Source organism: Euleptes europaea, chromosome 8, assembly GCF_029931775.1.
Source record: "Euleptes europaea isolate rEulEur1 chromosome 8, rEulEur1.hap1, whole genome shotgun sequence".
Taxonomy (NCBI): domain Eukaryota; kingdom Metazoa; phylum Chordata; class Lepidosauria; order Squamata; family Sphaerodactylidae; genus Euleptes; species Euleptes europaea.
Window position 1 is genome coordinate 10,771,111 of NC_079319.1, and position 25,719 is coordinate 10,796,829.

Below are 25,719 nucleotides of genomic sequence, written 5' to 3' on the forward strand. Positions count from 1 at the left end.
GAAACTCCTGGAGATTTGGGGGTGGAGTCTACTGAAGGGCAGGGTTTTGGGAGGGGAGGAGCATCAGTGGGGTACAGTTCCACAGAGTTAGGGTTGCCAGCCTCCAGGTGCCGGCTGGAGATCTCCCGCTATTACAACTGATCTCCTGGCGACAGAGATCAGTTCCCCCGGAGAAAATAGCCGCTTTGGCAATTGGACTCTATGATATTGAAGTCTCTCCCCTCTCCAGACCCTGCCCTCCTCAGGCTCCACCCCCCCCAAATCTCCAGGTGTTTCCCAAGCCAGAGCGGACAACCCTACATAGTCCACCCTCCAAACCAGCCATTATCTCCAGGAGAAGTGATGTCGGCTGTCTGGAGACCAGCTGTGATTCTGGGAGATCTCCACACCTCATCTGGAAGCTGGCAACTTTATGCGTAACATTGGGAACAATGTTAAAACAAAGTTAAGCACGATTCCTTTTTGAACATGCATTAAAGCCTAATTTTGGGGGAATGCAGTCGAGTACGCTGGCCCCAAAGGTACCTGTCGACATCTTCCGTCTTCTGCATGTTAAACAGCAGGGAGGGCACGATCTTGTCCATGTGCTGAGGCTCCCATATGGTGGCCTGGAGTTCATCGTTCACCGTCTTGCGGACCACGCCCTGAATGCCCCGGATCCCGGCAATTCGGATCCTAAAAGATCAAAGGAGTTTGAAACAAAGGATGTGACAAAAGACATGCAGGCCTTTTTTCTATCGGTTTTCATGCCCCCCCTTCCTCCAAGGATCTCATAGGGGAGGACATGGTTTAATCCCCCATAGCTCTCTGTCCTCGCAACGACCCTGCGAGGTAGGTCAGGCTGAAAGCGAACGACTAGCTAGCCCAGGATCACCCACTGAGCTTCACAACAGAGTGGGAAATGAACTCAAGTCTCTGAACTCCTTTTCTGACACTCTAACCACTCCACCACACTGGCTCTCATTCTAGTGTCCAGAAGCTGCTTCTGCCCCAAGCAATGATTTTTACCGTCAGAGTTGGGGAACAAACTGTAGTTTTAAGATCACAGGGTGAGGCCCTCCTGACTATCCCATCAATCAAAAAAGCTTGTTTGGTGGGTACACAAGAGAGGGCCTTTTTGGTGGGCAGCCCCACAATTATGGAAGTGCACCTGAACCCCTTCACTTTTTTAGGAGGCAGCTGAACACAGATTTATTTAGGGCTGCATTTGATTGTGTTTATTAGCAGTCCTAAGTAGTGACTTTAAATTTTGGTTTTATGTTTTTAATGGATTTTATTTGATGTGTTTTATGTATGGGAGCCAGCATGGTTTTAGTGGTTAAGAGTGGTGGTTTGGAGGGTGGGCTCTGATCTGGAGAACTGGGTGTGATTCCCCACTCCTCCACATGAGCGGTAGACCCTAATCTGGTGAACCTGGTTGGTTTCCCCATTCCTGCACATGAAGCCTGCTCGGTGACATTGGGCTAGTCACAGCTCTCTTAGAGCTCTCTCAGCCCTACCTACCTCACAGGATGTCTGTCGTGGGGAGGGGAAGGGAAGGTGATTGTGAGCTGAGCTGATTCTTCCTTAAGTGGTGGAGAAAGTCGGCCCATAAAAACCAACTCCTTCTTCTATGTGGTAAGCTGCCTTGAGCTCCATAAGGAAGAAAGTTGTCTAGTAAATTAAACTCCACAAGAGGACTATGTTTGGCTGGTAAGGTCCAACACCTGGAAGCATGCTCCTGCATCATGCATGTCACATTAATTTTTTTATTTATTAAAAAGTGACAATAATATTAAAGCTTCCTTCCAAGAACCATACAGAGGCATTAGAGCTTTCCATTTACTCTGTGAAAAAGGTAAGACAGACTGAAAGAAACCTGCCCAAAGCCATCCAGTGACCATTCATGGTTGAGCAGAGATTGAAATCTATGTCTGTCCTAAGCACCTCCAGCACTTTTCCTAGAGGCACCAGGTTGGCCACTGTGTGAACAGACTGCTAGACTTGATGGCCTGATCCATCATGACCTTTCTTATGTTCTTAATACTGACCACCAGTGGACTGGAGAACTACCCCAGGGTGGAGCTCAATATTACACAGGACACAAGGCTACCAACGAAAATGGCGTAGTAAAACTAGCTCCACTTTATGATGTAATCTCCTGGCGCCTTTTCCCACCCATGCGCCGTGTCTTCTGCTGGACCTGATGGGGAAAAGTGAAACATGGTAACCGCCAGAGCACAAAGTGTTGCCACCATCATACAGAAGAACCTAACACAGGGATGCTGTTTTCAGTGGCAGCTCTGCGTTTCTTGTAAAACACAGATCGGCAGGAGCTTAGGGTTCAAAAGGTCTAAGTGCTGAAGTAAGGCTGTGCTTAGGAAAAACTGCTGAGTACATAATCAGCTCCAGAAGGTTCATGTTTGTGGTCACCGAGTCAATACACGCTGGATGTCTATTTCCTCTTACATGAAAGCCCTCGCTGCGAATGACAAGCTCGTTCTTTGCCGATTCACAGCCAAGAGATGCTGAAAAGAACAGAAAATATACTCCATACTAGCAGGTGAGAAGAATCAATTGAATCTAATTGATACGGTCGCCAGCCTCCAGGTACTAGCTGGAGATCTCCCACTATTACAACTGATTTCCAGCCGATAGAGATCAGTTCCCCTGGAGAAAATGACCGCTTTGGCCATGGGACTCTATGGCATTGAAGTCCCTCCCCTCCCCAAACCCTGCCCTCTTTAGGCCTCTTCCAAAAAACCTCCCACTGGTGGCAAGGAGGGTCCTGGCAACCCTACTAATTGAACCTTCAGAGGGGAAAGGCCCATTATCGGGAAGGAAAGAACTTTCATATCAATGCAATCTTATAGGATGTGTGTGAGTGTAAAGTGCCGTCAAGTCGCAGCCGACTTATGGCGACCCCTTTTGGGGTTTTCATGGCAAGAGACTAACAGAGAGGTGGTTTGCCAGTGCCTTTCTCTGCACAGCAACCCTGGTATTCCTTGGTGGTCCCCCATCCAAATACTAACCTGGGCTGACCCTGCTTAGCTTCTGAGATCTGACGAGATCAGGCTAGCCTGGGCCATCCAGGTCAGGGCAACCTTATAGGATAGGGAAACATAAATAGTCATTGGACATACGAGCTGAGTTGGAACACTGCAAGTTATGAAGAAAAAAGGGGGAGGCCCACCAAAGCAAAACAAAGGCGAAGAAACAATTGTTGCAAGGGAAATTATACTTTAATAAATTTTGTAACCCCAATGCGTTTCACGTAAAGCTTCCTCCGGGAGAATCTATTGCGATTCTATTCCAGCTTTATTGCTTGCATGGGACGCTGAAGTAGAATCTGAATAGATCCCCCCTGAAGAAGTTCTGTTTCGTATGCTTTAAATCTGGATTTGTACATCACCTTGATCCATGGGGGAAAGTGGGATATATTTTAATAAACCAAACCAACCTAGAAACGCTCCTGAACTCTTTTTCAGATACCGGATCAAAACCTCAGCTCTGAACCGGCCAGGAGGAGGAAGAGAAGAAATAGTGCGGGGTGGGGGATACAGGGGAAAGGGAGGTGTCCTCTGCAAGTCCTCGTGGGTTCCCCATTGTGCAAATGGGCCTGTCCCAGCAGCCAGCATCATGCAGAGCTTTCCCAGAGGTGGCCAGAGGAAGGAAGGAGGAAAAGCTGAAAATGGAGGCAGATAAAGGTAGGTTGGCTGGTGGGTGGGAAGGAGAGAACCAAGCAGGAAAAGAGGAGAGGTTATAGGAGCTGAACCTTATTTAATTCTGAACCTGACTCCTGACTCCTGTGTGGACAGAAAACGCTCAGGGCAGTTTAGCTTGGAAAGAAGGCGGTTAAGGGGAGACATGATAGAGGTCTATAAAATTACGCATGGTTTGGAGAGAGTGGACAAGGGAGAAGCTTTTCTCCCTCTCCCATAATGCTAGAACGCCGGGTCATCTGCTGAAGCTGGAGGGTGAGAGATTCAAAACAGATCAAAGGAAGTATTTCTTCACACAACATATAGTTAAATTATGGAACTCCCTGCCCAAGGATGTGGGGATGGCTGCCAACTTGGAAGGCTTTAAAGAGGAAAATGGACATGTTCATGGAAGAGAGGAGTATTCATGGCTACTAGTAAAAATGGATACTAGTCATGATGCATACCTATTCTCTCCAGGATCAGATGAGCATGCCTATTATATGAGGTGCTGTGAAACACAGACAGGATGGTGCTGCTGCAGGCATCTTGCTTGTGGGCTTCCTAGAGGCACCTGGTTGGCCACTGTGTGAACGGGCTGCTGGACTTGATGGGCCTTGGTCTGATCCAGCATGGCCTTTCTTATGCGGGGGGGGGGGGTGTTGTGCAGAAGGCGGAGAAGGTGGTACTACTGGTGAGTAGGACAAGGGAGGGGTAATTGGAGGCCCCCCCCACATACAACTTGAGCCTGGCAGCCATTCGCAGGAGATCTGCAGGCAGGTGGGCAGTTCTGAAAGTCGGCAGTCCAACAAGGGAGGTGGGGGTGACAAAAAAGGATGCCCCTGCGGTCATGTGCCCCCCCCACTTGTTCTATTCTATTCTGGATGCTCCATATAAATATTGCAGACTGCCCCTTGCTGTGACCCTTCTCCCCATTCATCCTTGCTGCTGAGTTAGGAAAAACATGGAAAGAAAAATATTTCAGGCAGAGTTTTAGTTAGCACACAACTAATATCATCTTCATGTCACCAGAGGGAGCTAAAAACCAGAGAATGAGAAGTCTATAATAGGGTAAACCCAAAATTCTATTTTCTGACCGATTAGAAATGAGGGTGGGGACACGACACCCAAAACCTTCATGTCTAGACCATACTTTTCCACAGCTCAAGCATGCAATTTTTATATCATAGAATCATAGAGTTGGAAGGGACCACAGGGACATCTAGTCCAACCCCCTGCACAATGCAGGAAACTCACAACTACCTCCCCCACACACACCCAGTGCCCAGAAGATGGCCACGGTGCCCTTCCTCTCATGAACTGCCTAAGGTCACAGAATAGCATTACTGACAGATGGCCATCTAGCCTCTGCTTAAAAACCTCCAGGGAAGGAGAGCTTACCACCTCCCGAGGAAGCCTTACAATCACTTACAATCCAACCCTCAAGGAGGTTTCACAGCCCATTTATTGTGAGTTTAAGAGATAGCCCTTGTGCAATTTACTGGTATGCACACACAGGGTGGAGAGAGTTTTAATGGACTTTAGGGCATTCACCCATCCAAAAGTAAACCATCAACAGAGTTAATTCTATCCCACGGGTGACTCAGAGCAGTAGATAAGAAGTCTACAAAGCTCAGAAGGAAGAAGAGAGTCCAGAGATAGCTAACTCCCTGTCTTGGCACAGACAACCTCCTGCTTCATCATGCTTCCATCAGGAAGGCCACAGGAGGGAGAGAAGAAAGCAACCAGACATCCCTCCATCGTGCCTAGAGCCAGCTGTGGCTAACAGTTCTTTGCCTGCAGCATCTCAACAATGCAACCATGAGAAAGAAGGCAGGAAGCAGTCAGACACTCTTCCATCATGCCCGGATGCAGCTTTGCTGAGAATTCTCCCTGTCCGGCATCCCATTTATGGCGCCAGCAGAGGGAAGACAGGAAGCAATCACGTATTCCTCCATCATGCCTAGAGCAAGCTCTGGCTAATTCTTTATCTCCAGCATCTCAACAATAGGGCCATGAGGTCAGGAGGAGGAGGTGGTGGAGGAAGAGTAAAAAAGAAGAGTTGGTTTTTATATGCCGACTTTCTCTACCTTTTAAAGGAGAATCAAACCGGCTTACAATCTCCTTCCCTTCCTCTCCCCACAACAGATACCTTGTGAGGTAGGTGGGGCTGAGAGAGCCCTAAGAGAACTGTGACTAGCCCAAGGCCACCCAGCTGGCTTCGGGTGTAGGAGTGGGGAAACCAACCCAGTTCACCAGATTAGAGTCCCCCAATCATGTGGAGGAGTAAGGAATCAAACCCAGTTCTCCAGATTAGAGTCCACTCTTCTTAACCACTACATCATGCTGGCAGGAAGACAGGAAGCAGCCAGATCTCCCATCATGCCAGAATGTAGCTTAGCTGAGAATTCTCCAGCATCCCATTGATGGGGCCAGCAGAGAGAAGACAGGAAGCAATCAGCCATCCCTCCATCATGCCTAGAGCCAGCTCTGGCTAACAATTCTTTATCTCCAGCATCTCGACAATGAGGCCACAAGAAAGAAGACAGGAAGCAGCCAGATCTCCTGTCACACCAGGAAGTAGCTTGCTGATAATTCTCCAGCATCTCATTGATGGGGCCAGTGGAGGAAAAACAAGAAGCAACCAGGCAGCCCTCCATCATGCCTAGGTCTAGCTTTCAGAGCCCTCTTTAGTGTTGCCAACCTACAGGTAGAGGTCCGGACTTCTCCCATAACTACAGTTGATCTCCTGACTACAGAGATCAATTCCTTAGAGGAAACACAGGTTTAAAGGAAGGACTCTAGGGCATCACTTCCCCACTGAGGTCCCTCTGCTCCCCAAACTCTACTTTCCCCTGGGTCTTCCACCCAAATTGCCAGAAACTTCCCAACCTGGATTTAACAATGCTTCCCCCATCTGCCAACTTCCAACTGCCCCTGATGGAGTCAGAGAGGGATAGCCGGAAACAACCCATGGCCATTCCTTCATGTAGCACAACATTTTAGTTGAACTGTAGGGGAGGGGCTATGGCTCAGAGGTAGAGCATCTGCTTGATATGCAGAAGGTCCCAGGTTCAATCCCCAGCATCACCAGTTAAAGGAACCAGGCAAGTAGGTGATATGAAAGACCCCTGCCTGAGACCCTGGAGAGCTGCCGCCGCTCTGAGTAGACAATACTGACTTCGATGGACCGAGGGTCTGATTCAGTATAAGGCAGCTTCCTGTGTTCATGTGCAATCGATCTTATTTTCCAATTCCTGGGAACTGCTTCGGGAGCACGGTAATAAGAATAAGTAACCAGCTGCCTCGGCGCCATATCTCCAAAGCGACACCCAACGTTCTAGCTGCGGAGATTAAACGCCCCCCCCCCCAGTAACATCCGAACTGTGCCAGTTTATTTTAGGAAAAGAGATTGTTGTTGAGATGAACGGTTATGAAGCGAACACGGTTATTTTCAGACAGGAGGCCGGCACTGGAGGCAATCTGCTTGGTAACGAAGTGGTTTGGACAGAGCGGTGGGCCCTGTGGCCAGGCGCACGGAGAAGGGAGGGAGAGGCAAGAGGCCTCAGATCTCTCCGCGCCTTCTAGAAGTTTCTTTTTTTTAAAAAAAAAATTTATTATTATTTTTTCATACATTCAATACAATCAATCAACATTGCCTTTCATTCATTTCTAATTCTCAGTTAAAACTAACATATATATAACAATCATCTTCCCCAACTTTGACTTCCCCTCTTCCTTCTTCTATCTCTGCGCCTTCTAGAAGTTTCCATGCCCAAGAAATCTCTACCAGGAGGCCATTGTGACCGGACGCAAGTTCTTTAGCAGAGAACACGGTTATGGATTATTTTCCTTTTTAAGACTCCAACTATTTATGTTTATGCCTTTGGCAGGACAACCCTTTTTTCCCTGCCGTTATCAGCATGGCGCTGAAAAGAGGGGAAGGAAAGAGCCTGAGGTGAATGCTTTGGTTTCTTAATCTTCAGAGTAGCATTTGGGCTCAGCAGAAGAGGACTGGATATTTGAAAAGGCACTGTGAAGGGGATGAGGCGGAAGCTGCTGGATATATACAGCTGGCCAGCCAATTGTCATGAAGAAACAGAGAAGTAAATTCGGGGGTTCCGGATCTCTAACGTTGCATGTGGGTTCGTTGTTTGCCAGAAGTCACCCGTGGCATGAAAGAACAGATGTCAAGAAACCAGGATGCGAAACATGCTGTGTGTTGAGATATTTTGTCACTAAAGCAACGCAACTTTGGGACCCCCAAACCCTCTTTCTCTTCTCTGTGCTTCTCTCCCTCAGCTAGCCAAAGGATATTCTTCTGTTCTCTCTGTTAGTACTGGGACACAAGCACCACCTGGCCAGTAGACCTCCTTGAACTCTCGCAAAATCCATTCATCTTACATTTTGGTTGTCTTTTCTTATGGCCATCTCAAGCAGTTGCTTGGTGGGAGTAATGACCCTGAAAGCAGTCTTCTTTCTGTCCCCCCTACCCCCATTTTCAGAAAAGAGTTGGTTTTTATATGTTGATTTTCTCTACCTTTTATGGAGAATCAAACCAGCTTACAATCTCCTTCCCTTCCTCTCCCAACAACAGACTCCATGTGAGGTAGGTGGGGCTGAGAGAGTTCAGAGAGAACTGTGACTAGCCCAAGGTCACCCAGCTGGCTTCATGTGGAGGAGCGGGGAAACCAACCTGGTTCACGTGAACACATGAAGCTGCCTTATATTGAATTAGACCCTTGGTCCATCAAAGAAAGTACTGTCTACACAGACTGGCAGCGGCTCTCCAGGGTCTCAGGCAGAGAGAGGTCTTTCATATCACCTACTTGCCTAGTTCCTTTAACTGGAGATGCTGGGGATTGAACCTGGGACCTTCTGCATGCTAAGCAGATGCTCTACCACTGAGCTACAGCCCTTCCCCCCGTTCACCAGATTAGAGTCCGCTGCTCATGTGGAGGAGCGGGGAATCAAACCTGGTTTTCCAGATTAGAGTCCACTGCTCCTAACCAATACACCACGCTGGCATTAGTCTTTAAACATGGCATAAACAATGTGTATATCAATCATCTATGGGCAGATTAGTGCAAAAACATGAGATGAAAGTCAGTTTGTGGACTGCTTTAGAAAACATAACCATTGCATGTATAACGAGATCACTACCAGCTTACAAGCACCATAGGGTAGTAAAGACAGTAGGAGACAGAATCAAGATTCAGGATTATCTTGACAGGCTGGAAAACTGAGCTAAAACTAACAAAATGAATGTCAACAGATATAAGTGTAAAGTTCTGCATTTAGATAGGAAAAATCAAATGCATAATTATAGGATGGGGGAGACTTGGCTTGGTAGAAGCACATGCAAAGAGGATCGGGGTCTTAGTAGATCATGCACTGCACATGAATCAGCAGTGTAATGCAGTAGCTAAAAAGGCAAATGCGATTTTGGGCCACATCAACAGAAGTATAGCATGCAGGGCACATGAAGTGATAGTATCACTTTACTCTGCTCAGGTTAGACCTCACTTGGAGTACAGTGTTCAGTTTTAGGCACCGCAATTTAAGAAGGATGTAGACAAGCTGGAGCGTGTCCAGAGGAGGGCAACAAAGATGGTGAAGGGTCTGGAGACCAAGGTGAAGGAGCTGGGTATGTTTAGCCTGGAGAGGAGACGATTGAGAGGTGACATGATAGCCATCTTCCAAGCATTTGCAGGGCTGCCATATAGAGGATGGAGCAGAGTTGGTTTTCGTTGCCCCAGAAGGTCGGACCAGAACCAACGGGTTGAAATTAAACCAAAAGAGTTTTTGGCTAAACATAAGGAAGAGCTTTCTAACAGTTAGAGCAGTTCCTCAGTGGAACAGGCTTCCTCGGGAGGCAGTGGGCTCTCCTTCTTTGGAGGCTTTTAAGCAGAGGCTAGATGGCCATCTGACAGCAATGCTGATTCTTGGAGTCACTATGAATTTAGGCAGATTGTGAGAGGGAGGGCAGGAAGGGGTGAGCTGCTTGCCACTTTGGGGCCAGGAAGTAATATTCCTCCAGGCCAGTTTGGCCCAGGGATCTTGAAGATTTTTTTGCCTTCCTCTGGGAACAGAGCAGGGGTCACTGGGGGAGACGGGGAAGGTAGTTGGGAAAGAAAGAAAGAGAGAGGAAAAGAGAGGAAGAGAGAGGAAGAGAGAGGAAGGAAGGAAGGAAGGAAGGAAGGAAGGAAGGAAGGAAGGAAGGAAGGAAGGAAGGAAGGAAGGAAGGAAGAAAGAAAGAAAGAAAGAAAGAAAGAAAGAAAGAAGGAAAGAAAGAAAGAAAGAAAGAAAGAAAGAAAGAAAGAAAGAAAGAAAGAAAGAAAGAAAGAAAGAAAGAAAGAAAGAAAGAAAGAAAGAAAGATGATTTCATTGAAAATTTATTCCAAATATGTTGCTACTTACTCAGTTTGTACTTCAGGATCTTCATGATAAGCATGGCACATAGCGCTGAATCGAGAAACAAAGAAGTCGTAGCGCCTGTGGTACGAAGGCGTGTCTTCCTCAATGTTTGCAAATTTAACAAACTAGGGAAAGGGGGGGGGGAGAAAATTAGTGTATCAATCGATTGATGATTAAAAGCTTGTATATGTGGTGACCACTGAAGAAGGCTCCCGTGGCCGAAACACGTCTGATCTTTTATGGTTTGTTGTGTATTTTCATGTTTCATCAACTTTGTATGATATGTTTTTTTAAATCTCAGCAGGACCTGGGTCTGAAGTTATTTTAATGAAGCCTATTTCTCAGGCCCTCTGTTTTTAATTACCAATCGGTGCACCCTGAATAAATATATTCCACTTATTTTTGTTGTCTTTAGCTCAACCTCTTCGGCTTTCCAACTGCTCCCTCATCTTTCTCTGCTCGGCCCCCATCCCCTGCCAATGAACGCATCACGGAAAAGCAGAAAAAAAAATATTGACAGTGGTTTATGGATAGATGTGCCCCACCAAAAGCGACTCCATCTGGTCCCAGGAGCTTAGCGATAATTTCGCACACGGTTTGACTTCTCAGGAAAAGTGAGGACAGCCCGTTCCTTTCGTGTGTGCTGTTATGTCTCTGCTTCTGGTCCCCGGGCCTGCTGGGCTGAAGCAGGAATGACCGAACAGCAACCAGCAGGCCTGATCGGTCCTCCTCAGAAAGCAAACATCTCTGGCTTCGAGGGGGGGGGGCTATCAGATTTTAATAGAGATATGGCGAACGCTTGGCCCCACCATCCCGCTCGCAAGGCGGAGAGAAATAGCTTTTTTTTTTTTTGCAAAGGTTATTTTCTGACAAATAACTCCCTCCAGCTTGGCAAAGGAAAGGTCAATAATTGCTTATATCCAGGACTGAAAATGAGTAAGCGCTGTGGAGGAGAATACTCTGTTTTTAGAACAGTACAATGAGGCAACCACCCCAGGCTGAAAAAATAACTCCAATTCCATTGGTAGTAGCAGGTAATCAGGGTTATTTTATAAGAAGAAGAGTTGGTTTTCATATGCCGACTTTCTCTACCACTTAAGGGAGAATCAAACCGGCTTACAATCACCTTCTCTTCCCCTCCCCACAACAGACACCCTGCAAGGTAGGTGGGGCTGAGAGAGCTGTGACTAGCCCAAGGTCACCCAGCTGGCTTCCTGTGTAGGAGCGGGGAAACAAATCCAGTTCACCAGATAAGCGTCCGCCCCTCATGTGGAGGAGTGGGGAATCAAACTGGTTCTCCAGATTAGAGTCCGCCTCTCCAAACCACCGCTCTTAACCACTACACCACTCTGGCTATAAAGAACTTCAGAAGCAGAAACTTTTAAGGGAGAAGGAGGACTCCACTCCCCCCACCCCTGCAAAAACCCTGTATTTCACTCATGCTGGCTTGAGTCCCATTTCTGCTTCCTGCTAAGAAAGAAGTCTTTTTCTGATGGAACTTCCCTCTTCGGTCTTTTATGCATGGCTGTTTCACTCGCCATCACCTCTCCAACAAATTTGGGTCTTAGTTTGGGTTATACATGCCATTTCCGACCATCAGAGGTCGCCTTGCTCTCCCCCTGAGTTTCCCTGCATTTTGCCCACATTTTCAAATTCGAGATAAAACAGGTCTCTGAAAATGCGGGCAAAATGCGGGGAAACGCAGGGGGAGAGCGAGGCGACCTCGGACCATCAGAAATGGCTTCCATAATCCATACAAAGACCCAAAGTCGTCGGAGGGGTGACAGCAAGTGAAACACTCACGCATAAAAGTCCTTTGTTGGAGGAAGACATCTCACTTAAGGGAAAGGAATCAATGGAGTCAGCCAACTGCAGTGTAGAAGGATTATAGTTGATCTGCCAACCAAATCCTTCTGTTTTGTGACTCGGAAATTCATGAAGTCAAATCCGAGTGATTAAAACGTGGAATTTGCTGCCAGAGATTGTAGTGATGGCCACCGGCACAGACAGCTTTAAAAGGGGATTAGATAGATTCATGGGGGAGAGGTCTATCAGTGGCTGCCAGACCTGGTGACTAAAGGGAACCTCCACATTCAGAGGCAGTAAACTTCTGAATACCAGGGCTAGCAGGCAACATCAGGAGAAAGCCTCTATGCTTTGCTGATGGCCCTCCAGAGGAACTGGCTGTCCACTGTGTGGGACAGGGTGCTGGACTAGATGGACCACTGGTCTGATCCAGCCTGGCTCTTTTTAAATTCAGACCTGCTGTAAATATTCCAAAGAAAATTATCCCCATGCATATTCTATCACACATTTTTTTTTTGCCGTCAAGTCACAGCTGATTTAATGTGACCTCGTAGGGCAGGGGTGTCAAACATACGTCCCGGGCCCCTTGAGAGCTCTTATCCAGCCCACGAGGCAGCCCCCCCCCCAATCCCGATCCAGGCTGGCGAGGCATGGCCGGGCTAGTAACATTTATGTTATATCTGGCCCTCGTAACAAATGAGTTCAACGCCCCTGCCATAGGGTTTTCAGGGCAAGACACATTTGTAGGTGGTTTGCCATTGCCTGCCTTTTCATCATGAAGACCTCCCATCCCAATACTAGCCAGGGTCAGGGATGATAGTGTGTGACCGGCCCAAGGTCAACCCGCAAGCTTCCATGGCACAAGTGGGGATTTGAACTTGGGTTCTCCATGTCTTAGTCTGACACCTTAACCACTATGCCACACTGGCTCCATCACACACACACACACACACCTTTAAAATATATCATGGACTATTTCATTTCCACCCAACACGTCCTCAGCAATAGGCAAACTAGAAATAGCCAAATTATAACACCGGAAGGGTGGGGGGATAATCTGATCCATGAGGCTGCAAGCCAGCTACTTAGCAGTTGTTTGTTCCCCCCGTTTTGCACGGCTTTACCAGCTCTTGCGTTGCTATGGGAAAGACTTCCATAAATATGGAAAATGATATTATCATATCCTGTGAGGTGAACTATGAATAACGTGAAGCAAAATGAAAATTTGCAATGTTTGAGTAGAGATGCTCACTGCATTCATGGACCCAAGATATGTTAGATACCTTTCCCTTGTTCAGTTTTCATCTTCAAAAGCACCCTCATGTGCAACAAAATGTTTGAACACCAAAAAAACCTACAAAGGTTGCTTTGGTGGCTTCTCCGAGTGTTGCTCTCTTAGTTCAACCCTGTGTCTACCTTCAGATAAAGCATCGTTCTTCAGATATAAAGCGTCGTTCTTTCTTTCTTGTATGAAGCCACCAATCAAATAAAGAGCTAAAGATACCAGTTTCTCTATAACAGGCAAGTTTCTTAGAGCGTGGTGTAGTGGTTAAGAGCGGTGGTTTGGAGCGGTGAATCCTTATCTGGAGAGTCAGTGTATACAAACCAACTCTTCTTCTTTTCTCCAACAGTTTCCAACTAACAGGCATGTGCGTGGAAACAGCCAATGCTGGACATCTCTCCCCAGCTGAGAATGCTGGAGGAGGAGGAAGAGGAGGAAGAGGAAGAGCAGGAAGAGGAGGAGGAGTTGACTTTCTCTACCACTTAAGGAAGAATCAAACTGGCTTACAATCACCTTCCCTTCCCGTCTCCACAACAGATACCCTGTAAGGTAGGTGGGGCTGAGAGAGCTCTAAGACAGCTGTGACTAGCCCAAGGTCACCCAGCAGGCTTCATGTGGAGAAGTGGGGAAACCGACCCAGTTCTCCAGATTAGAATCCACCGCTCCAAACCACCGCTCTTAACCACTACACCACGCTGCTCCACTTGATTCTCCTAATTGTTTAGTTTGATTCTCAGAAATCCCACTGACTGACATTGCAATTTAATTCCAAATAACATATTTAGGATCGAGGGACTGCACTCATACCTTTGTACAAAAGCCGCAACAGTGTACCAGCTAACTATCCCATTAATGAGTTTAAAGCAAGATTGCTATAAACTTGCAGTGCTGGAAGCCCTAGTAATTTCCTTTCCAAAGGACGCTTCAAGATAAAATGTCACACACACCTTTAGTGAACTACGAGTCATTACTGGAGACTTCAGCCTTTGTCAGTTTGAATTGGAATTTAATTAAAGTAAGTTTACTTACCGAATTGGTTCCCAGAACTTGCAGCTTTGGTTCCCCAGACTCCAGCAGCTTGGCCACCATATGAAGGAAACTTTCAACAAATGGTTTAATGCTCTGAGAATGGCAAGCCATCAAAAGCTGGTCCAATGCCTCCATAGCTATTAAAACATACCTGTGCCAATGGACAATCAAGACCACAGAAGTCATTGCCATGTCCCCACTTGGCAAGCCAAACACACATGAACACATGAAAAAGGAGGTTAAGGGGAGACATGATAGAGGTCTATGAAATTATGCATGTTATGGAAAGAGTGGACAGGGAGAAGCTTTTCTACCTCTCTCATAATAACAGAACGTGGGGTCATCTGCTGAAGCTGGAGGGTGAGAGATTCAAAACAGATAAAAGGCAGTATTTGTTCACACAACACATCGTTAAATTGTGGAACTCCCTTCCCCAGGATGTGGTGATGGCTGCCAACTTGGAAGGCTTGAAGAGGGGAGTGGATGTGTTCATGGAGGATAGGGCTATCCATGACTACTAGTCAAAATGAATACTAGTCATGATGCACACCTATTCTCTCCAGGATCAGAGGAGCATGCCCATTACATTAGGTGCTTTCGAACACAGGCAGGATAATGCTGCTGCAGTCTTGTTCATGGGCTTCCTATAGGCACCTGGTTGGCTACTGTGTGAACAGACTGTTTGGCTTGATGGCCCTTGGTCTGATCCAGAAGGGCTTTTCTTAGGTTGCCCGATCTAGACCTTTATGCAGGCCATGTTATTAAGGAGCAGGTGGCAGATGTGAAGGGCCACCAAGCCAGGAAAGAGCCGTCTGGGAGGCAAGCAACACTTCCAACCCTGAAGGGCCAGCCCATCCCCTCCAAGAGCTCAACCAGAACCCCCTGAAGACCTGTCCTTACAACTTCTTCAGAAGTCACAACCACTGATCCCCATTCTCTGGAGAAGAGAGAAGGAGAGCTAGGAAACTGGAGAAGTGAGAGACTCCAAATGCAAGCATGAGGCTTGGACAGGTCTTTCTGGACCTGTCCCACCATGTAAAAAAACCCATCAGCCCATCTCTGTTGGAACAAGTTGTTAGCCTTGGACCTCTCTGAGGTTCTGCAGCTGTATCTAGCCAGCTTCTTGACTCTGCAGATAGACGTGGTTCAAGGTGTCTGTTTCTGTGGTGTAGTGGTTAAAAGCAGTGGTTTGGAGCAGTGGAGTCTGATCTGGAGAACCGGGTTTGATTCCCTACTCCTCCACATGAGCGGTGGAAGCTAATCTGGTGAACCGGGTTCGTTTCCCCACTCCTCTACATGAAGCCAGCTGGGTGACCTTGGGCTAGTCACATTCTCTCAGCCTCACCTACCTCATAGGGTGTCTGTTGTGAGGAAGGGATGGTGATTGTAAGCTGGTTTGATTCTCCCTTAAGTGGCAGAGAAAGTCGGCATATAAAAACTAACTCTTCTTCTTCTTTCTGCAGAATCAGCCTTGTGGTTCTCCCAACCAAGATGGGACAGTCTTTTTTTAATATATATATATGAACATCAGAGCATAAATGTCATCTAGATACTCTACCATTTCCTCTGCAGTGTGCATTCAAATGCACAATAATATGTGCATCCAAATGTAGAAGGTGTATTTTTACTCCATTGCACACAACTGGATGTACTGTTTGGTTACACAACGGAATAACCCATTCCACAGCAGTTCTGAAACCCTCACTAGCTTGGTGCGGTAGATCGCATATCCAGCTTCTGTTTCTCCCCCTGCACAAGAATTTACAATATTCATCCACTGATATGTTTCCCCCTGAAGTAAATTGTATGGAATCAGCCATAAGGAAGGTTCAAGATAACAGCCCTCATCAACAGAACGATAATGTCTTGGACAGAACTATAAGGTCTGTCAGATTGTCTGTTATACCGACAAGCAGGTTGTGTACGGCCAATTTGTAAGGGAAAAACGCATTCTTTTGCTCCCGTATCCATTCTGATATCAATATTTGCTCACAGAACTTACCGTGATCTGCATCTGACTTTAAATAAGCATGGAATGGATCAAGCCATAAACCAATTCAAAACTTTTCACGCAGAGGGCGAACAAAGTACAAAACCCACAGTGATATATTTTTTTAAAGGAAAGACTTAGAGGAAATGACTAACTATAATTACACGGATGCAATTAAAGGATAATCTCATCTAATTCCCACTGAAATCAATGGGATGAGTTAGTAAAAAAAAAAAGTTGAGGACCATTGATTGCAGAGCAAATAACCTGAAATGTATTGGGCCCCGATCAAACTAAATGCAACTTTAGATTTAGCAGCAGTGGAAAAACAGCAAGTTCCATCATTAGGGTTCTTAGGAAAGAAATAAGGAGGGGGGGTCAATACTGTAATGACTTTATAGAAATCTGTGTGCTAGAGTGGCCAGCTTTGGGTTGGGAAATTCTGGGAGATTTTGTGGGTGGAGCCTGGGGTGGGGTTTGGGGAGGGACCTCAGCAGGGTATAATGCCATAGAGTCCCCCTTCCAAAGCTGCCATTTTCTCCAGAGGAACTGATCTCTATAGCCTGGAGATCAGTTGTAACTCCAGGTGCTCTCCAGCTACCGTCTGGAGGTTGGCAACTCTACTGTGTGTGCTGCTCTTCGGATCCTGCATACAGATGTGGCTCCACTACTTCAAAAACTAATATCACAGAGATGGGAAAAATGCGGAAGGTAGCGGCTGAAATTACAAGGAGGTTGGAACAACTTCAGAAGAAGAAGAAGAGTTGGTTTTTATATGCCAACTTTCTCTACCTTTTAAGAAGAATCAAACCAGCTTACAATCACCTTCCCTTCCTCTCCCCATAATAGAGACCTTGTGAGGTAGGTGAGGCTGAGACAGTTCTAAGAGAACTGTGACTAGCCCACGGTTACCCATCTGGCTTCATGTGGAGGAGTGGGGAAACCATCCAAGTTCACCAGCTGAGAGTTCACCGCTCATGTGGAGGAGTGAGGAATCAAACCCGGTCCTCCAGATTAGACTCCACTGCTCTTAACCACTACATCACGCCAGTTCACACAAAGCTGCCTTATACTGCGTCAGACCACCAGCAAAGCTCAAGGAGTTGGAGGCTTTTTGTAGTTTAGAAAAAAGACAACTTAGGGGAGGTGGTAGAGGTTTATAAAATTGTGCGTGGGTGGACAAAGCAGACAGAGAGATCTTTCTCTTCCTCTCCTGTCATATTAGAACTCATGGGCACCTAATGGTAGACTTAGAGGTCATCAACTATGTGGGGTTCCAACCTCAAGACATCCATCTATCCAAACACCATTCAATGCTGGTACAGCCACTGTTGGGCCATAGTTGTTTCTTGATGTCAGGACGTTTTAACTACTTGTAAAATTTTAAAAAGCATCTATAACCGGGGTATCAAACTTACTGGTTACGAGGGCTGGATATGGCATAAATGTCTCTTTGGTTGGGCCAGGCCATGCCTCACCAGCCCAGATCAGAACTGGGGGTGGTGGCTGCCTCGGCTGGCTCACGGGCCAGATAAGAGCTCTCAAGGGGCTGGATCTGGCCCTCGGGCCATATGTTTGTCATCCCTGATCTATAAGCTTATAGAAACCTAATTGCATCAGCTGAGACAGCCCTCGTAACTATTGAGTTTGACACCCCTGGGTTAGAATTTGATGGCTGCGTTCCGTCAGTGTTATGGATCACTTAAAGGTAAGGCTTGCATCCACTCGAGTTTTCCTGTGGGTGCAAAAGACTTCCGCCCAGAGAGTATGTTTTTCTCTTCTACCCCTTCCTGCAGCAACTCAAAATGCCCCCCAACAGGGACAGAATTTCAGAGGGCATTTTGTTATGACATGGGGGGAGGAAGGGAAGGTGAGGTCACATTCCACAGGCAGAAATCCTTGCACCTGCAGGAAAATTAAGGTAGATCCAAGCCTAATATACGGATATTGTTCCTTTCCACTAGGGTCCTAGCTCCGCGCCGGGTAAATTACAAAACAGTCGGCAAGACAGCATCAGAGAAGCAACCTTACCCGTAACGGTGCCTGACAACATCCCGGCTCAGCCGTTCGGCTAAGTAAGTGCCAATTCGATCGAGCTTCTCGGGAGCCGACACTGCGTAGAACGTCAGCTTCTCCATATCAGCTTTGACAAGCCCATCCTAATTGTTAAAAAGAAGGCATCAATCAGGTTTCTTTTTAATCATCGGCAAACAAGCTGATACATCTGCTGCAACGGCTAGATATTAATTAGCAAAAGCTTCACAGACAATGAAAATGACACATGAAGATGCCTTACGTTGCATCAGACCACCAGTCCATTAAAGTCCGTATTGTCTACTCTGCTCGACAGTGGCTGTCTGCACTACAGGAGTTTTAAGAGAAGGACTTTCAAAACCCTTGTCCTTGGAAGATAGAGGGCTAGAAAAATGCTAGGGGGCAACAAGATTAAGGGCATTGAGCCAAAATTGCCCAGTTGTGGACTAAGACCTCAGCTAGCCCAATCTCTTCCAATCTCAGAAGCTAAGAAGGTTGCACTGGTTAGTACTTGGATGGGAGACCATGAAGAAGAGTAGTAGTAGTTGGTTTTTATATGCCAGCTTTCTCTACCACTTAAGGAAGAATCAAACTGGCTGACAATCAACTTCCCGTCCTCTCCCCACAGCAGACACCTTGTGAGGTAGGTGAGGCTGAGAGTGTGGCTAGCCCAAGGTCACCTAGATGCCTTCATGTGGAGAAGTGGGAAAACAAATCCAGTTCCCCAGATTAGCCCCCACTGCTCATGTGGAGGAGTGTGGAACCAAACCTGGTTCTCCAGATCAGAGTCCACCACTCCAAACCACCACTGTTAACCACTACACAATGCTGGCCCAGGGTTGCTATGCAGAAGCAGACAATGGCACACCACCTATGAACATCTCTTGCCTTGAAAGCCTGACGGGGTCACCACCCTGACCTGGATGGCCCAGGCTAATCTGATCTCATCAGATCTCAGAAGCAAAGCAGGCTCAGGCCTGGTTTGGACTTGGATGGGGGACCACCAAGGAAGACTAGGGTTGCTATGCAGAGGCAAGCAATGGCAAACCCCCTCTGTTTGCCTCTTGCTTTGCAAACCCTATGGAGCCACCATAAGTCAGCTGCACCATGACAGCATTTCCACCACCAGTGTCCGGGAGACCCAAGTTCAAATCCCCACTTTGCCGTGGTAAATTGCTGGGTGACAAACTGGAGAAGTGGAGAACAATGCTGTAGGCTGCTTTGGGTCCCTGTTGTGAAGACAAATGGGGTGAAGAGATCTAAATAAATAAATAGAATTATCTGCAAGGGGAAGGTCCTGATTCTCTTATCCCTCCGGTCCCTATTCTTGACCCCCACAGAGCCAACACATGGTCACCTGTGTTACTGATGAAGAACTTTTTTTTTTTACAAGAGAAGCATTAAAGGCATGCATCTGGCACTCACATTTTACCAAGCATTTGATTGCTCGACTTAGTTCTGAACAGAAAACAAAGTATTCATTAAAAAGAAAAAAAATTCAGATTCCCGCAGGGCAAAATTAAATTGTGCAAATGCAGGAGATGCAAATTAGCACGGCCGATAACATATACTTCCAATGAATTAGGGGAAAAAATTGACGGAGTGCTTCTGGAAGACGAGGAACAAACTAATTAAAACCACAATACTCCACAGGGCTCAATGTGAAAGCAAAGGAAGGTTGCTGAATCATTAGTCATTGCAGATAGTCAAAAGGATAATAATTTACAACATTTGAGACTTTGTATGGAGTTTGCTGTCCATCAGTCGCTCTCAAACTGTAAAAACCAGGTTCAATCCCCGACATCTCCAGTTAAAGAGACTAGGCAAGTAGGTGATGTGAAAGACCTCTACCTGACACCCTGGAGAGCCGCTGCAGGTCTTGAGTAGACAATACTGTCTTTGATGGACCAAGGGTCGGATTTAGTGTAAGACAGCTTCATATGTTCAAGGGCAGTATGACGCCACTTCCAGGAAAACCAAGAGTCAACATGCGGTTAGACAAAACGTAGTGCATCGATGCATGGATGGGTTGTCTGCTCAGCACTATCGGTGACAGGGGTTCAAATCTTTATTCATCCCTGAAGTTCACTGGGTAATCTTGAACTGGTCATTCTCTCTTAGAAGAACTAGGTATGCTACGCTGAGCTCCTTGGAATCATGGTGAGATTACAATGGAATTATGAACACCTGCGCTATCTGCTGCGTCAGGGAGCAACCCACCAACTGAAGACCAATGTTTATGGAAGCAAATGAACATACTCAACTTGAGGGGGAAAAAGGGAGACAACTAGCTGCAGACAAGCCGACTAGACTGCAAGAAGGATGAAATGCCTCAGCAAATGAAAGCGCCTGCTGCTATCCATCTGTATCCCACCCTCCTTCCAAGGAGCACAGGGTGGCATATGACCTTTCTCCTCTCCTCCTCACAACAACCCTGGGAGGTAGGTTACCCTGTGTATGAGTGATGCAAGGTCACCCAGCAAAATTCTACGGCAGAGTGTGGATTCGAACCTGGGTCTCCCTGGTCCTAGACCAACACTCCAACCATAACACTGTATTTACCTCTAAAATTGTTGCTTTCATGTTTAAGGCTTCACTCTACAAAACTCTATCTTTTCTTTTTAGAAGAATAAGAAGAGCTGGTTTTTATACCCAATTTTCTCTACTACAAGGAAGAATCAAACTGATTTACAATCCCCTTCCCTTCCCCTCCCCACAACAGACACCCTGAAAGGTAGGTGGTGCCGAGATAGCTCTAAGGCAGCTGTGACTAGCCCAAGGTCACCCAGCTGGCTTCATGTGGAGGAGTGGGGAAACCAACCCGGTTCACCAGATTAGTGTCTGCCGCTCATAAGCACCACACCACGCTGGAGCAGCCTTGGGGATTGTGACCCGTTCCGGCCCACCTGGCTTGTGAATCACATCACTTACTTTGGGGTCTTCAGGGAAGATGTTATCCACCAGACGTTTGAAGCGGGGGCGCAGTGCAGCACAGCAACAGCAGACTCCTGGGGTGGGGGGAAAGGAATGATCCAGAAGACAGACGAGCAATTAGCAGATGAAATGGAAAGAACCAAATGAAACTGCAAAAAAAGTGGGACATGCCAGCAAGAAGAATTCATCCTGGACCATAAAAGGTATTGTTTATTTGTTTGTTAATTCTCTTGGATTTCCGGTTGGGCTCAGAGCGTCTTACAACCATTTAAGATTAAAGCAGTTTTAACATTACAATAAAATTGTCAACAATGGTCTGATTTTTAAAAATGGCACCCTCAATCACAGCAGCAATAACAATATATCAGGGAACCATACCACCAATAAAATCATAATGTAAAGCACCACCAGAGGCGGGGAGGAGGAGGGGAGGTCCGCCCAATGGAAACCGTCACTGTCCTCAACCGTATGCCTGGCCGAACATATTTTACAGGCCCTGCGGAATGGTATGAAGTTCAAACGAGAATTCAACCTGGACTACAAAAAGTATTATTCGAAGAATTCGGCCTGGACTACGAATGTTCTGTTAAAAAATAATATATACACATACATACACACACACTCATATCATCTCTCTCTCACTTATTAATTAAATGCATAAAGAGTGACTTATGGATGTCACCTTTCTTTCCTGCCCTTGTACTAGGGTTACCAACCTCCAGGAATTAGCTGGAGATCTCCTGCTATTACAACTGGTCGGCAGCCGATAGAGATCAGTTCATCTGGAGAAAATGGCCGCTTCGACAAATGGACTCTATGGCACTGAAGTCCCTCCCCTCCCCAAACCCTGCCCCCCTCAGGCTCCATCCCCAAAATCTACAGGTATTTCCCAACCCGGAGCTGGCAACCCTACCTGGAGGTCTCCCAGAATCGCAATGGATCTCCAGACAACAGAGATCAGGTCCTCTGTAGACCTGGGGAGACCTACATGTCCTCTGGAGTTTTTGGAGGGTGATCTGCTCTCCTTAGGCTCCACCCCAAAATCTCCAAGAGTATCCAAATCCAGAGTTGGCAACGCTAAGCATCGGTCCTGGGACACAGTCATCCCATTGGCTTGTCCTGCTGCCAGGCTTGGGAAAGTTCACTGTGTTCATCACTGGCACTTCCCACTCTATCAGCTCCTCTATGCAACCTCCCAGCCAGGGAGATGGGGGTCGGTGACCCCTCTGGGCCACAGAGAGCCAGTGTGGTGTAGTGGCTAGGAGCGGCAAACTTTAATCTGGAGAACCGGGTTTGATTCCCCACTCCTCCACATGAGCTATGGACTCTAATCTGGAGAACCGGGTGTGATTCCCCACTCCTCCAGATGAGCGGCGGACTCTAATCTGGAGAACCAGGTTGGTTTCCCCCTCCTACACATGAAGTCAACTGAGTGACCTTGGGCTAATTACAGCTCTCTTAGAGCTCTCTCAGCCCCACCTACCTCACAGGGTGTTGGTTGTGGGGAGGGGAAGGGAAGGTGATTGTAAACCAGTTTGATTCTGCCTTAAGTGGTAGAGAAAGTTGGCAAATAAAAACCAACTCTTCTTCTTATAAAACAACCCTGATCAGCCCCACATACCTCCCAAGGTGCCTTTTATGGTGAGATGAAGGGAAGGCAATTGTGAGCCACTTTGAGACTCCTTAAAGGTAGAGAAAAGTGGGGTATAAAAACCAAACTCTTCTTCTTCTTACTGAAATGTTCTCTCAGCTGCTCTCAGATAAACAGCTTGGAAGTGGTTGGAAGAACGCCAAAAAGATAAGATTGCTTACTGAAATTTTCCCATTCAAGATTTTTTTCAAAAAGGAAGAAAGAGAGGGAAAGCTGCTAACCTTAGATTAAGGTGACAATTAATGGGATTCATTCTAAGATCGCATCTTATCATTGCTGTCAGGTTACACAATGATAAAATTTCACAAGCTATACATGATGGCTTCAATTAAGGCAGCCTAGCTCTGGGCAAGGTGACCCCAAGGTTATTGGCTCAGGCAGAAGAATATTACGGGCTTTGGAAGTGTCCATCGGCATGGGTGGTTCGGCAAGCATCAGGCAGAACGCATAATAATGTGCCATCGATAATGGTCATCTACTCCTTCAATATTAAAAAATAGCCCTTGTCATGCTTTCATGCTTCACATACCTATAAAAAGGCAAAGATTTCACGGATGAAAAGCTCCCCCCTCCCTTTTAGATGGCTGTAGTGGTTTTTTTTAAAAAATAACTCATTTGTTTTTATTGTTTTTGGTAATTAAAACAGCCGTTCACTTTTGACCAAAGTATTCACTCGACCAAAAATATTTCATAGATTTAGAAAGAAAGGGCTTTTTGTTTAAGTATGAAGATGTTTTTAATTGCAAAAGTGTTGCTTTAAAATAAAATAAAATGAGATTCCATCCAGCTGTTTGGGGGACCGACAGCTTAATCCTAAAGCCATTTTATCCTTTCCAGGATATTGTTTTCACCAAAAAGTACAGTATGGGGAGAGGCACACATATTGCATAAGAGAAAATCCACTTACAAAACATTCTCAGTTACTCCCAAGGCTGAAAATGCCTTAACAAAAACGTTTTAATAGGGATTTGAATTGTTAAGTTGTGGAACTCCCTGCTTCAGGATGTGGTGATGGCTGCCAATTTGGAAGGCTTTAAGAGGGGAGTGGACATGTTCATGGAGGAGAGGGCTATCCATGGCTACTAGTCAAAATGAATACTAGTCATGACACGTACCTATTCTCTCCAGGATCAGAAAAGCATGCCTGTTATATTAGGCGCTGTGGAACACAGGCAGGACAATGCTGCTGCAGTCGTCTTGTTTGTGGGCTTCTTAGAGGCACCTGGTTGGCCACTGTGTGAACAGACTGCTGGACTTGATGGGCCTTGGTCTGATCCAGCATGGCTTTTCTTAAGTTCTTATGACCAGCAAGATTTCCAGGGTATAAATTTTTGAGAGTCAAAGCTCTTAACCACTACACCACACTGGCAAGCATACTCATTCCAACAATGGTCACTTTAATTTTAATAGAGATGGCTTCAGCGTGGAAGAATCATTCTGCGGTTCAAGCATTTGTGAGACCTTCCCCCCATTCCACCTTCAGAAGGACTTGCCACACATTACATAAATTATTGTTTGAAAGTAAGAAGTGCCTGGTGGGAGGACTGTGGATGGGATATGGGGAGGGGCCACGACATCAGATTTGACATTATGTCACTTCTGGTTAAAAAAAAAGGGTAGCTCTAGGAATCGCCAGAAACTCTATGGTAAAACCATGGAGCTTGTGGCAATTCCTAGAGCTACCCTATGTCACTTCCAGGTTCTTTTTTTAACCAGAAGCAACGTTATGCCACAGCCAGCACTATAGTTTCTTAAACACAAATTCTTCCACCATCGCGCTGAGGACTATTTGAAGGGCTACAGGCTTCTCCACCATTCCTTTCAACGGTACTAAGGTATTCCAAACACCCTTTGATTTTCTGATCTGGATTCTCCCCGCCACCCCGCTTCAGCAGGCTGCCAAGCTCACCTGGGAGGTTAACAGAATGACAGACCAGTTTGCGCTCCCTCGTCTCACTTTTGGCATAATATTTCCATCTCAACAGCAAGTCTGCTTTTCTTTTTTTAAACGCTCTCCCCCCCCCTTGCTGTTTACAGCGACATCCACAGAAGCAAGCTGCGTCTGGAACAGCCTGTGTCTCCGCGCTGAAGTTTGCCAGAGGCTAAAGAACGAAAGGTTCCAAATGTCTGCGCTTGCTTGTGAACGTGTACATCTCTCAGCTCTGAACGGTATCGTTGAGTGCAAGGCTTAAAATGCTTCCTTTCTGCATGGGATTGCGGTTGGGTGCAACCCAGCTGCTGGCATGCCATTGGGCGGGGCAAACAGTGATAGGAGGGCCAGATTCGAAGACGCTGTCTTAGACATATTGAAGACTGAATGGCCAAAAAATGTTATTTATGTGACGAAAATTAGCTGGGTTCTTTTATAGTCAATATAACTTTCCCCCCTCCAGTTTTCAACTACCACCAGAATGAGGCAGGCACCCCTCCACTTTAGCTAGATCCATGTAGTAGTAGTAGCAGTAGTACCAGTAGAAGTAGTAATAGTAGTAGTAGTAGAGGAAGAGGAAGAAGAGTTGGTTTTTATACCCTGATTTTCCCCACCTTTAAGGAGAGTCAAACCGGCTTACAATTGCCTTCCCTTCCTCTCCCCACAACAAGCACCTTGTGAGGTAGGTGGGGCTGAGAGAGTTCGGAGAGAACTGTCACTAGCCCAAGGTCACCCAGCAGGCTTCATGTGCAGGAGAGGGGAAACCAATCCGGTTCCCCAGATTAGAGTCCACCGCTCATGTGGAGAAGCGGGGAATTAAACTCGGTTCTCTAGATTAGATTCCACCGCTCTTAACCACTACACCATGCTGGTATGTGTATACATATACCTATGAAGCTGCCTTATATTGAACCAGACCATCAGTTCACCAAGATTGGTATTGTCTACAAAGACTGGCAGCGGCTC

The 25,719-nt window shown here is 46.5% G+C and overlaps 1 protein-coding gene across 1 annotated transcript in view; it reads right to left on the reverse strand.

The window, feature by feature from the left end:
• The window catches only part of EFR3A (EFR3 homolog A), a 59,760-nt gene that overhangs the window by 32,721 nt on the left and 1,320 nt on the right, over positions 1–25,719 (reverse strand). Inside the window, exons 2-6 of the mRNA XM_056854119.1 lie at positions 21,170–21,246; positions 18,236–18,363; positions 14,215–14,365; positions 10,101–10,222; positions 526–675 (exon numbers count right to left, since the gene is read on the reverse strand). Coding sequence (XP_056710097.1) covers positions 526–675; positions 10,101–10,222; positions 14,215–14,365; positions 18,236–18,363; positions 21,170–21,246 — 628 coding nt within the window. The remainder of the gene's footprint in view (positions 1–525; positions 676–10,100; positions 10,223–14,214; positions 14,366–18,235; positions 18,364–21,169; positions 21,247–25,719) is intronic.